Here is a 14,208-nt window from a genome sequence, read left to right as displayed (position 1 = left end):
GTGATTTCAATTACCCAGTATTGACTGGGTACATGTACATCAGGCATGCTAGGGAGGTAAAATTCCTTGCTTTATGGAGCAGCTGGTACAGGAGCGAACACCTGTCTGGTGGGTGTCAAAATATTTAAAACAATACAGGAATGTAAAACCATTGAAGAATGATTAAAGTTCCCTTTCAGGATTCTTACCATGAACTCACTGGTACAGTGTTCTGGTTTTGTAAAGTGCTGCCCCACAGAGGTGACATCCTGATTGGTGCTAGCATTTTTCATATGTGTCTATGTAATTAAATCTCTTCTTTAGCATCTGACTTGTTTCTCCAATGTAGCAGCCTTTGTTGCATTTTTTACACTGAATGATATATACCACATTGGAAGATGAGCATGTGAAAGATTCCTTAATGTTGAATATTTTTCCTTTGTGAATGACCGTGGGGTCCTGTGAAATGTTTTGGCATAGTTTGCAGCTGGATATATTGCAAGGATGTGTGCCATTCTCTTCTTTTTGAGAAGAGATTTAATTGACACCCACCAGACAGGACTTAACAAAGATCTGGGTTTTCTAGCCCATTCTAAACCATAAAACTGTACTGCTTTGTTACCCTTCTATCTCCATGCATATCTCCCTGTCCCTCATCCACCCGACTCTTCCTGTCTCTCACCTATCCACCCCCATCCTGTTAGACTGTCGCTGAAATGCTTTGATGTTTCACTTATATATACTAAACAGCAAAACAGAAAAGTACCAGGAGCCTTCAAAAAAAGGGAAAAAAACTTTAATCATGTGTTTAGAGGAACATATCTTTGAATGGACCCGACACGGTCCGTGTTTCGGCGCTGAACGCTTGCGTCAGGGGTCTGTACATAGAATCACTGATGAGAATTAAGTATCAGGATAAAAAGACGTGATCCAAGAGGACGTGCAACATACTCGAATAAGATGCTGAAACACATGATTAAAGGTTTTTTCCTCTTTTATTGAAGGCTCCTGGTACTTTTCTGTTTTGCTCTTTGGACTTTTGTTTGTACTTTGCTCCCTCTCTTTACTGTACATCACTTATATATACTGTCACCTACCAACATTTGCTTATTTCCGATCTGACGAAGAAAGGCAACCTTCGAAAGCTAATGAAGAAATGTACTAAGTTATGTCCAATAAAAAAGGTATCATTTTATTTTCCATGTTTTATTTCTATTGATTTTTTTTGTTACATTTGTACCCCGCGCTTTCCCACTCATGGCAGGCTCAATGCGGCTTACATGGGGCAATGGAGGTTAGTGACTGCCCAGAGTGACAAGGAGCTGCCTGTGCCTGAAGTGGGAATCAAACTCAGTTCCTCAGGACCAAAGTCCACCACCCTAACCACTAGGCCACCTCCTGTTGCTACTATTGAGATTCTACATGGAATGTTGCTATTCCATTAGCAACATTCCATGTAGAAGTCGGCCCTTGCAGATCACCAATGTGGCCGCGCAGGCTTCTGCTTCTGTGAGTCTGACGTCCTGCGCAGGACGTCAGACTCACAGAAACAGAAGCCTGCGCAGCCTTCTACATGGAATGTTGCTAGTGGAATAGCAACAGTCCATGTAGAATCTCCAATAGTAGCAACATTCCATGTAGAATCTCCAAAAGTGGCAACATTCCATGTAGAATCTCCAATAGCAGCAACATTCCATGTAGAATCTCCAATAGTAGCAGCATTCCATGTAGAATCTCCAATAGTAGCAACAGAACCTCCAATAGTAGCAACATTCCATGTAGAATCTCCAAAAGTAGCAACATTCCATGTAGAATCTCCATATATCTATTTTATTTTTGTTACATTTGTACCCTGCGCTTTCCCCTCATGGCAGGCTCAATGCAGCTTACATGGGCAATGGAGGGTTAAGTGACTTGCCCAGAGTCACAAGGAGCTGCCTGTGCCTGAAGTGGGAATCAAACTCAGTTCCTCAGGACCAAAGTCCACCACCCTAACCACTAGGCCACTCCTCCACTGTTGCTACTATTTGAGATTCTACATGGAATGTTGCTATTCCATTAGCAACATTCCATGTAGAAGTCGGCCCTTGCAGATCACCAATGTGGCCGCGCAGGCTTCTGCTTCTGTGAGTCTGACGTCCTGCGCAGGACGTCAGACTCACAGAAACAGAAGCCTGCGCAGCCTTCTACATGGAATGTTGCTAGTGGAATAGCAACAGTCCATGTAGAATCTCCAATAGTAGCAACATTCCATGTAGAATCTCCAAAAGTGGCAACATTCCATGTAGAATCTCCAATAGCAGCAACATTCCATGTAGAATCTCCAATAGTAGCAGCATTCCATGTAGAATCTCCAATAGTAGCAACAGAACCTCCAATAGTAGCAACATTCCATGTAGAATCTCCAAAAGTAGCAACATTCCATGTAGAATCTCCAATAGTATCTATTTTATTTTTGTTACATTTGTACCCTGCGCTTTCCCACTCATGGCAGGCTCAATGCGGCTTACATGGGGCAATGGAGGGTTAAGTGTCTTGCCCAGAGTCACAAGGAGCTGCCTGTGCCAGGAATTGAACTCAGTTCCTTAGTTCCCCAGGACCAAAGTCCACCACCTTAACCACTAGGCCACTCCTTCACCTTTAAAAGTGGACTAACATGGAGAACTTTGCACAGAAATATTCCAAACTTTTCCCCAATTCTTACAAGTTTTGCTTTCTTACATAGTAGCACAGTAAATATCCAGTCTGTCCAATAAGGTTGAATCTGCACAAGTTCCACTTCGTCATAAATTAAACACTAGAACACATAATCTCTGTCTTTCCCTAACAATTTTGAGGCACAGACTGTTGAAGTCTGCCCAGAATCGGTGCTGCTTCCAAGTTTAAAACCCCTTGCTTTTCTGTTTTGGTTCCTAGCCCACCTGCTTTAACCATTAGGCTATGGCACCATGGGAAATAGCTTTAACGGTAGACCAAAATTTACATAAGGCAGTTGCCACTGCCACCACCACCATCACCTTTGTAAATGTATGAAGCCATGGACAGTTCAAAATGTAGAGCACAAAACTGGAAATGTTGTCCCAGGTAATGCTGATGAGATTTCCTTATGGCTTTGTTTAATCTAAAGAAGTAAGAAACTCTCTTTGCTGGATCGCCAAAATCATTGATCTTAAAGCAAGTGCCTTCTTTTCTTTATAGCATAGGCGTGAAATAAGTGCCTTCTTTGAGTGGAATGCAAGTAGAGTTAGCATATACCCACATATGAATACTTTGATCTCCACACATATATTTTATTGTAAACCACAAAGAAACCATCTTGGCACTTTGCAGTATATCAAGTCTTTGTAAATAAATAAATATATGTGAAATACATAGAAGTCAACCAAATTTTGGTTTCAGTTTCAGATTTGGCATCGAAACTGCCCCAAAATCCGGGTTTGGGTTTTGGCTGCAAATGCCAGTGCATTTTCAGCTGAAACTGAAACTCTCTCCCACCACCCATGATCACTCTCCACCCTCCCTTGGGCCACTTGACCAGCTGTAGGCCCTCCCCGCGGCTATTTTAAGAAGCTGTGGTGGGTCTAGTGGCCTCTTTGGGGGCAGGAATGAAGCCCACTCATTCCTACTCAGTACTGCTGCTCAAGTCAAAATGGCGGCCAAGACTTTTCCACTGCAGACTGCTGGGAGAGGTCTCGGCAGCCATTTTGAGATTGGAACCAGCATAAACAGCAGCAAACTCCAGTTGCTCCTGCTTATGCGGGTTCCAGACTCAAAATGGCCACCAGGACCTCCTGTAGTAGTCTTGGCAGCCACTTTGACTGAGCAGCAACATCAGGTAGGAACAAGTAGGGTTCGTTTCTGCCCACGAAGAGACTCTAGACCACCAGGGCTTCTTAAGGTAGGCCTGTTTGAGGGTCTACGGGTGGTCGGGCGGCCTGGGGGGGCAGGTCTCTTCCAGGATGGGGGGGGTGGCAGCAGTCTAGAGGGACCATCTTCTGTGGGGGGGGTGGGTTGACATGATGGTTTCAGTTTCAGCTTTGGTTCTGGCCGAAACTGAGTGACAACTTTCAGCCGTGGATTTCAGCCTCTAGAACTACGTACCTTCATTTACTCCAGCTCTTGAGCATGTATAAGTAATTGTGCTAATATTCAAGAACAAGTTCTCTAGTACATATCCTAGTATTTAAAAAAGGCAAGTAGATCCCTACTTGTTTTTATAAAATACCTCCTATGTAGACACCTACCCATGGTGTCATTATAAAATTACCATCCATGTGTTATAACACTGGCAAATTTTTAAAAATAAGCATTTGGCCCCATGCCAAAACTGAAGTGCCTTTTGAAAATTTACCTCTTCATGTTTTATTACGTACTTTGAGATTTTATTACATTTGTAAACAAATAACTAAATCAAACTAAAAACTGAACTAAAACTAAACTACAGTGGCATGAAGACACTTTCTGATGGCAGATTGTTCCCTATTTTACATGTTACACGATTGAAATCTTGGTTGACTATTTCAGACATAAAGCTAACGAAAAAACAGATACAACTTGAATTTCACAGAATTATTTCCTTCATCCTTTAAAATGGTTTTGAGTTTTTCTTTGATCCTGAGTGTAAAATTTACTGCCTTTTCCCCTGACTCTGATCTCCCTGGTGTTTATTGTGGTAGGTTCTCTGATCCCCAGGTTGAAGCCTTCCAGACCTTGGTGTTTTGCAGGATGAATCCCTGTCAGCACAGATACAACTCTTATATGTAAAACTCTGAGCTGAAATTATTTTTATCTACTTCATTCAGGAATTCAGTACAAACGAAAAGTTGACATTGCCTGAAGATGCTTTTCAGACTTGAAAGCTTACATCTTTAAATACACATTACCATAAAAAGTTATCATCTTCTTCCTAATATCTTGGGGTTTGTTTTTTTTAAAACTTAGCTAACAGAGTATGTCTTTCCTGCTTTGTAAAACAAATAATGCTTTTGTTAGATTACTTTGAAAATGGGTACCCCTTGGGCAGTAAAGGTGCTGCCAATTTCTTATCAAGAGGCTCTCGCCAGTTCTGTTCCACTATGTTCATAAAATAATTTAGGATGGGGCTGCTGGATTCCTTAAGAATCCTCTCAAGCATGTCACTGCCCTTGGGATGAAAATTTGGCCTTTCAGGGAAAACAATGCTTGAACACAAATGCCACTACTCTATTACACCTGCAATGAGCTATTTTTGTTGCTGTCATTAAAGTCTTGGCTCAGTTATCACTCTTTGCTCTGCTTGGAAAACAGAATATTATAATTTTTCAGTAAAGGCTCAAGTACACAATAAAATCAGAGGTCAAGATCAGAACAACTTTCAAGGCATAGGACGTGCCCTTTGTGGAGGGAGGCATGTCGCATCTTGCTTCAAAGATCATGAGACTATATGCTATGCTGCTGCAATGCCAGCATGTTCCAAACAAGATTTTTATCAAATAAATAGGAAGTACATTTTCTGAGTCTTGGAGGAGGGAAAAAAGGGAAAGCTAAGGTTTACACATGTCCTGGCTCATCAAGGAAGGCTAATTGGTTCCCTTTTGTTCACATGGATGTCTGACCATTGATATAATTACAGAGTAAATTCAGTTTTTTTTCAGTAACTCTACAGCTTCAAAGCCTTGTACATTTTTCACATTCTGCTGTGTAAAAAAAAAAACCAGTTCAAAATGCATTAAACTAGAAGTTTGTTTCACTCATCTACATAAAATATTGTACAGGCTCAATATTCAGTCAGCATTGCTCAGCGTTCTGTTGACCGCCATTGGCATTATGCCCAGAAATTCAATGCTGGGCCTTGTTCGGACTTTGGTATTGAATTTTGAGGTTTGCAAAGCTGGCTAAACCATAGCTTGTAACCAGCTATGGGGGCACTAACCAGACATTTCAGCAGTATTAACCGGTTAACTGCAGCTGAAAATAACCAGTTAGACCCGAACAGGCGATTTAACTGGTCAGGAGCTGTTTCTGGCCAGTTAAATTGCTTTGAATATCAACCTGTATATTTTCTAAGTAAAATAATGAGTGGACTGGAGCGGGTAGTCGTGAATCTTTTGTTTACTCTTTCCAAAAATACTAGGACTAGGGGGAACGCAATGAAGCTAAAAAGTAGTAAATTTAAAACGAATCAGAGAAAATATTTCTTCACTCAACGTATAATTAAACTCTGGATGTGACGCGTCTGTTCACACTATCCAAAAATACTAGGACTAGGGGGCATGCGATGAAACTACAGTGTAGTAAATTTAAAACAAATAGGAGAAAAATTTTCTTCACCCAAGGCATAATTAAACTCTGGAATTCGTTGCCGGAGAACGTAGTGAAGGCGGTTAGCTTGGCAGAGTTTAAAAAGGGGTTGGACGGTTGGTGTGGTTGTGTGTCTGTGTGTGTTAGTGAAAGGTCATGTGTGTCACAGAGCTATATTGTGTGTGTGAGAGAGGTGTCTGTGTGTGTGTAACAGAGAGAGTTCGTGTGTGTGTGTAAGTGAGAGAGTGTGGGGTGTACTGGGAGGTTGGGGGCGAGTGTCTGTGGTTTTGTGATACTGTGTGTGTGTCTCACAATGAAAGGGGGGTTGGGCAGGGTGTGGATAACCGAGAGGGTTGTGTTTTAAGGAGGGTGCGGGGGTTTTGGGGGATGTCCCGTACTGGCAAAGTGGGATGATGTGGGGGGTGGCTTTGAGGGTGGTTATTGTTACAGTGGTGATTTAGAGAGAGAGGGAGTGAGTGTGCATGTCTCCTTGTTCCATGTGGGAGTGTTTTTTCTGGTGTTGGGGGGGGGGGGGTTGTATGTCTGTGTGTGAGTGTGAAAGTTCATGTGTGACTCAGAGTGTGTGTGTGTGTGTGTGTGTCACAGAGTGTGTGTGTGTAAGTGAGAGAGGTTGGGGTGGACTGGGAGCGTGGGGGCGAGTGACTCTGTTTTTGTGATATTGTGTGTGTGTCTTACAATGAAAGGGGGGGGGGGTTGGTGAACTGAGAGGGTTTTGGTGTAAGAGGGGGAGGAGGGGGGTTGTGGGGATGTCTCGTGCTGGCAAAGTTGGAGGAAGTGGTGGGGGGCTTTGAGGGTGCTTATTGTTGTAGGGGTGATATATATATATATAGAGAGAGAGTGAGTGTGCATCTCTGCATGTTCCGCATCAGTGTATGTGTGTGAGAGTGATTAGTTGCGTGGGTTTGGGGTGGAGTGGTGCAGTGGTTGTGTGTCTGTGAGAGTGAAAGATCATGTGTGTCACAGTTCTAGTTTGTGTGAGAGACAGAGTGTGTCTGTGTGTGTCTCACTGTGAGATTTAGTGTGTGGGTGTGTGTAGGTGAGAGAGGGTTGGGCGCTCTGTGTGTTTGGTGGCGGATGTGTGTGGTTTTGTGATATTGTGTGTGTGTCTCACAATGACGGGGGGGGGGGGGGGGTGCGGTGTGGGGGTGAATTGAGAGGTTCTGGCAGGGGGCTTGAAGGGTGGTCAGCGTTTTTTTGGGGTGGGGGAGTGGGTTTTGCCTATAGTGTTGTGTTTTAGTGTGGTTTTTTTAAATGGGTCTAGGGTTTTGTTTTGGAGGGGGGGGTGGTTGCAACTCCTGTTTTCTCCTCTTTTCCCTTTACTTCCCCTCCATGGGCATCAGCTCTCCCCTACCCTCCATTTTCACCATTTCTCCCTTCCACTCCATGACCACAGTCTCCCTTGTTGTTTTCATCCCCTATTTCCAGCATCTGTCCCTCTCAAACATCTCTCTCTCTCTCTCTCTGCCCTCCTTCTACCAGCAATTTTTCCTGTCTCCTGAATCCCTACCCCTCTCCGTGGTCCCCTGTCTCTCTCTCTGTTCACTCCTGAAGCCTCACTCTCCCCCCCCCCCCCCCAAGACCACATTCTCTCTCTTCATATACCTGCTCCTCTCAACCCTCCGATTTCGTGTTTAGTGCAGCAGGCATGCTTCTCCTTTCAGTCGCCCAAAACCGGATCCCGCTTATGCCACCTTTTTCTGCTTCTTCTCGACCGTTTTTTTTTTGTTTTTTGGAGCGCTGTTGTTCGTGTGTGGGTGTGTCTTCACGACCGGTTTTTTGGAGCGCTGTTGTTCGTTCGTCGATTGAAGAAGTTTGGATGGGTTTGGCAGGTTTTTTTTTAGTCCGTTGTTGTTGGCTGATGCTGCTATGTTGTGATTGGGCACTTTCGCTGCTGACGCACCCGGAAGTGGGAGACGTCATCATTTCAGGAGATGGATACAGAAGCACGAATGCCTCAAGGCTTATTTCCACGCAGTCAGCTTCAGAACGTTGGAGGTGTGTTTTATTATATAGGATGTACTTATGCAGTAAAAGCAGTTAGCTTAGCGGGGCTTAAAAAGGTTTGGATGGCTTCCTAAAAGAAAAGTCCATAAGCCATTATTAAAATGAACTTGGGGAAAATCCACTGCTTATTTCTAGGATAAGCAGCATAAAATGTATTGTACTGTTTTGGGATCTTGTCAGGTATTTGTGACTTGGATTGGCCATTGTTGGAAAAAGGACGCTGGGCTACATGGACCTTCGGTCTGTCCAAGTATGACAATACTTAAAACAACATTTACACAAACATTCAAAATGTAATTAAGAATAAGAAACTGAAGTCTTCATTGCGTAAGTCTTCACAGCTTTTGACTCAATAGTTGCTGGAAGCCCCCTTGTAGGAATAACAGTCAAGAGTTGTTTTAGGTAAGTGTTATTTGAGTCTCTGGTTTCTTAGAGCAATGTTTCTTCTATTGCAAGAGGTGGCATATTCTGTGGCAAGCTATCCAAAATTCTGTGCAAAAAGCGAAGATAGTTACCTGTAGCAGGTATTCTTCGAGGATAGCAGGCCTTCTATTATCACATGTGGGTAACGCGGGTCTGCATTGTCAGTCCAGAGCTTTAAACAAGTCTTTGAGCTCAAGATGCGCTCCACCGTGTACATACAATTGCCTTCCCGCCCACTGTGAGAGCACAGTACAAGCAGTACAATAAAAAGCATAAGAAAAATGGAGACGATTCCAAGGGGAGGTGGGACAGTATGTGAGAATAAAAGGCCTGCTGTCCTCGGAGAATACTTGCTTACAGGTATGTATCTTCTGAGAACAAGCAGGCCTATAATTCTCACATACGGGAATCCCTAGCCTCCAGGCTCACCAAAAACAACAACCAGTGATCAATTGGAGGGCAAAAAAGTAACCTGAAATTATATACAATCTGAGTGAGAGCGCAGCCTGCAACAACAAAAAAAAACGGGCTCAAGACAGTAATGAGATGTGAATGTGTGGACTGAAGACAACGTTGCAGCCTTGCAAATTTCTTCAATGGAGGCTGACTGCAAGTGGGCTACTGATACAGCCATGGCTCTGACATGTCCCTCAAGAGTCAGCCTAGACTGGGCATAAGTGAAAGAAATGCATTTGGAAATGGTGTGTTTCCTTATGGAAATCCCCATCCTGTTGGGATCAAAAGAAACAAAAAGTTGGGTAAACTGTTGGTAGGGCCTAGTCTGCTCCAAGTAAAAAGGCCAATACTCGCTTCCAGTCCAAGATGTGCAGTGCACTTTTGACAGGATGGTAATGAGTTCGGAGAAGAATGTTGGCAAGACAATCGACTGGTTCAGATGGAACACCAATACAACCTTAGGAAGGAACTTAGGGTGTGTGCAGAGGACTACTCTGTTATGATGAAACTTCGTATAAGGTGCATCCGCCACTAAGGCCTGAAGCTCACTGACCCTGCGAGCTGAAGAAACAACCACCAAAAATATGACCTTCCAGGTCAAGTACTTCAGATGACAGGAATCAAGTGGCTCAAAAGAAGCTTTCATCAGCTAAGTGAGAATGACATGGAGGTCCCAGGACACCAGTGGAGGTCTGACAGGGGGCTTTGTCAGTAGCAAACCTCTCATGAAGCGAACAACTACAGGCTGTCCAGAGATGGGCTTACCCTCTACACACTGATGATAATGTAAGCAGGGGTTAACTTTAAAACTTTTTTGCCTTCAGAGGGAGGCCCCAGAGGATACTGGGAGCTGGGATGACCTCAGTGGATGCTGAGAGGTATAATGGCCCCAGTGTGTGCTGGGAGCTAGAGGAGCAGGAGAAAGTCTGGGAGAGAGGGGCGATGAGCAGCCAATCAGAGGCTAGGCCCAGGCAGGAGTTGTGGTAGGCAGAAGAGAGCCTGAGGAGAAAGGAGGCTGCAGACTGGAAAGGAGAGGCAAGCCCGAACAGAGAAGAAGCTGCTGGCTGGTGAGAGGCAAGCCTGAGCAGAGAAGATACCAGCTGGAGACCAAGAAAAACAAGCCTGCAGAGAAAAAGAAAAGCTGGATTGTAAATAATTTGAGAGAGACAGAAGCCCAGCAGTTGTTATACCCTAATCTGTGAGAGACAGTGAGAGCTGCAGGCTAGTCCAGGGAGGAGCAGAGCACCAAAGCAGGCCAAAAGGAGGAAAGAGAGTGGGTAGATAGCAGGTGAAGACAGAAGGGAGGCAGGGCTGTGGAGAGACAGACCAGAGTGAGGAGCTACAAGGGAGTGGTGTGGCGGAGGGGCCCCATGTCCCTGAGAAGACCGGCCAAATTGTGTCCAGTCATGGGCAGTCCTGTCCTGAGAGAGAGAATCTGTCTGTGCAAGAGTGTACCCTGTGCAAAACAGACCTGTCCCTGTAAAGGAGAAGTCTCCTGAACCAAGTGCCCTGCACAAAAGAAAGCCTAAGCTGGATGGTATCGTCAGATTAGGTGCCTGCCCTAAAGAGAGGAAAGCCCGCCTAAGAAAAATAAAATCCTGCACAGAGAGCTCCTGTTCTAAAGCCTGCCACTGTGTGTGCCTCCCGCCAGGTGCCTGCCTCCCCAATAGTACCAATAAGGGATATAGTCTAGGTGGGAGAAAAAACCTAAAGCAAATTTAAGGGGAAACGTTGGGAACTAGGTAGGAATCTCCCCTGATTATCTATCTTTTTCTTTAACTTTAGGTAGTCCTCACAGCCTTCGGCCAAAGAAGCCACTGATTGGAGTTAGGGCACACTCACCAGAGGCAGGGAGTCAGGATTTTCTCTTTTTGTGTTTTTTTCAAGTTAGGTTAGTAGGTACCATGGAGTTCCTGAGCTGACGCCCGATGACAACACCCGTGGACAAGGCCTTTTGTTCATGTAATACCTTTGTGAGCAGACAAAGGCTGAATGTTAGTGAGCTGAAAGAGTTTTCTGGTGTGTTTATTAGAGACAGAGTTCTGCAAAGCTGCTTGTTGATAGGTTACAATGGACCAGTGTGTTAGATGCTGAGGTAACAAAACAATAACCAAGTTGGCACACCTGGCTGGGGTACCTTGAGAGGCTAGCACAGTCAAGTAAAAAGTGTTGTAATTTTGTTCATTTAATTATCATACCACCATTGTAATTCTTTGCCGAGCATTTACCATCTTACTTTATGCCATTAGCCGTGACCTGTTGTCACCTGCTCAAAGAATCTTATCTAGATGTTTTCATTCAGTATTAAATAATAGTATCAACTCATTTTTCTTGTCAAATCCCTTTTGTATGTGGCATTTTCTCTGGAAACCCCATACACCGTGACCTTTTCTGCTGAACTATTTATAAGAATAATTACGCACTCCATCACTAGGGGGTTTATTACAATTGCACTCAGGTGAACCCTTAGGGAGCTGGTCTTGAGACCAGACTCAGAGAGGTGCAGAAGGAATTCAAGCAGGGTCTGTATAGGGCAGAAAACAGGATCTAGGGCCTTGCCCTCACACCAGACGGCAAACCTCCTCCATTTGAAAGAATCATATCTCTTACTGGAATCTTTCTTGGAAGCCAGCAAGATTTTAGAGACACCCTCAGGAAGATGCAAGGAAGCAAATTCTAAGCTCTCAATATCCAGGCCATGAAGGCCAGAGACTGGAACTTGGGATGTAGAGGAGATCCCTTGTTCTGCGTGATGAGGGTTGGAAAACACTTCATAAGTACATAAGCATCGCCATGCTACGACAGACCAAGGGTCCATCGAGCCCAGCACCCTGTCTCCAAACTTCACGGTTCTTCAGAGGATAACTCCAGCAAAACTTGGGCGTTCCTTTCGATTATACCCCTCTTGGACTCCCAGTCTACCTAGCGACACTGCGACTACTGCAATACACTTGATGAAAACCTTGGGAGCCGACAAGAGGCCAAAATGCAACACGCGATACTGGAAGTAAAATGTCACCAGTCGAAACTGAAGATACATCCAGTGAGCTGGATGTATAAGTATAAGCATCGTTTAAGTCCAGACAGCATAGCTAATCGTTTTCCTGAAAAATTGGAAGAAGGGTGCCCAGGGAAACCATCCTGAACTTTTCTTTAACCAGGAATTTGTTCATAGCAATATATCTAAACATTGTTCCCGTATCCCATCAACTTCTCAAATAGTAGAGAACACTTTACAGCAATAAACGTCGCAATTTCCCATGGTCTAAAATAATTTTCCTTTTTTCTACTGGGGGGGGGGGGGGGGGGGTATTCCTGATGGTAATAGGCAGTGTGGTCACATTGCCGCATGCTACTCAATTACTGCATGAGTAGCGCGTAAGCCCTTACCATCTTCTAAACAGGTGGCGGTAAGGGCTCAGGCAGTAAACAGCCACATGCTAATTTTAATATTAGCACACGTCCATTTACTGCCCCATTGTAAAAAAGGCCTTTTTCCTGCCATGGTAAAAAGTGGCCCAGCACGCCATCAATTTCATGCGCCAAAACTAGAACAGGCCACATTTTAGCGCGGCTTAGAAAAAGGACCCCTAAATGTCTTGCACAAAATGGGGCTTCATATCTGTTGTCATATTCTATGCTTCGAGGCAGAAACTGTAAACAGCACCATCCTTTCCCCCTTAGTGTATGAGCAAAGAGCTGTGGCCACTTGATTTCCCTGCATCTTTAGCATTTAGACAGCTTCAAATGTTACCCTTTAGACTGTCATATGGAAATAATTCTTTGTATGCTCGATTTATTTATATCAAATGGATCTGCTGATTCCATTTTTTCTGTCACACAGTGTTCCAAAGTGCAGCCCATTAATAAATATGGATAAAGTGCTTTGTGTTTAAATGTTTTAAAGGATGCTTGAAATATGCTTTAAAGGATACTTACTCTGCAATAATCCAATGTAGCAACAAACTCGTAAGATCCTAGAGATAACTCTGGCCTTTGGTAATGGTCAAGTCTTCTGCCGACGTGGTCCAGATGTTGGAAGTAGAAGGGTGGAACTAAAGAAACAAAAACAGGAAGGCAATTTTCTTTTTTTAATAAACAGAAAATTGATTAGGTGTAACTTCTCACAGAGAGGGCAAAGATCTGGCCTGAATAAAAATAGCAGAACTTTATGTAGAACAGAAATGTCAACAGTTTTCTAGAAGAAATATTTTTGTGCCTTTTAACACATTTTTCTTTGTCTCTGGTCACATCCATGGGAGATCCTGGTGCAGACCCCTGTGCAGTTTTTTTTTTAGTGATCAGCCATCCTTAGCAATCTGCTCCAACTGCTGAAAAAAGAATGTTTCCGGCATGCCAGGTTTTCATAAAAATAGTAATTAATTAAAGCTGTGCTATAATTCAGATATTATTTTGGTGAGGTCTGAAACGATGCACTGTACAATGTGCCTGAGAGGGCGGAAGTTAAAGAGTTATTTAACTGTAATGGCTTATTGTACTCTGATTAAAAGCTCCTGCCTCTGGCTGACAAGGATTATGAAAGTCACTAGCATCAGTGTTTTGGGGTTCATTTTTCAGACCTGAAAATATGACTGTATTAGGGAAAGGATTAAACTATTGTGATCCAGCTGAGGACATTCAAGTTAATTCAGATGTCTAGGAGAATTTGCTCTTGCCAGAAGCATGGCATTCATCCAAGAAGTACTGGAACATTACTTATGACTCATTCAGAGTAAACTTGAACAAATATGGCATGGTATCTTCTGTGAAAATCAGACGGTGCCACTTGTTGGTACAGGCAGGAGGAAAACATAAGTGAAATGGCAATGAAAAAAACAGGACATTCAGGGCCCCTTCTACCAAGCTGTGGCAAAAGGGTGGCTGTGTTGGCATCGGCGCATGTTTTTCACGCAGGCCGAGGCCCCCCTTTTACCGCAGCGGGTAAAAGAGAAATCTTTCTTTCCTACAGGAAATGGCCATGCAGCAAGTAAAGCACTTGCTGCGCGGCCATTTCAGGGGGGGGGGGGCCTTACCGCCACCGATTGA

General features: G+C 43.9%; 1 protein-coding gene across 2 annotated transcripts in view; it reads right to left on the bottom strand.

The window, feature by feature from the left end:
- The window catches only part of SEC24D (SEC24 homolog D, COPII coat complex component), a 547,880-nt gene that overhangs the window by 417,339 nt on the left and 116,333 nt on the right, over positions 1-14,208 (bottom strand). For both annotated transcript variants that reach the window (XM_030191796.1, XM_030191797.1), the window contains exon 10: positions 13,102-13,217. In XM_030191796.1, the coding sequence (XP_030047656.1) occupies positions 13,102-13,217 (116 nt within the window). The remainder of the gene's footprint in view (positions 1-13,101; positions 13,218-14,208) is intronic.

Source organism: Microcaecilia unicolor, chromosome 2, assembly GCF_901765095.1.
Source record: "Microcaecilia unicolor chromosome 2, aMicUni1.1, whole genome shotgun sequence".
NCBI classification, from domain to species: Eukaryota; Metazoa; Chordata; class Amphibia; order Gymnophiona; family Siphonopidae; genus Microcaecilia; species Microcaecilia unicolor.
This window is presented reverse-complemented; position numbering and strand designations above follow the sequence as displayed.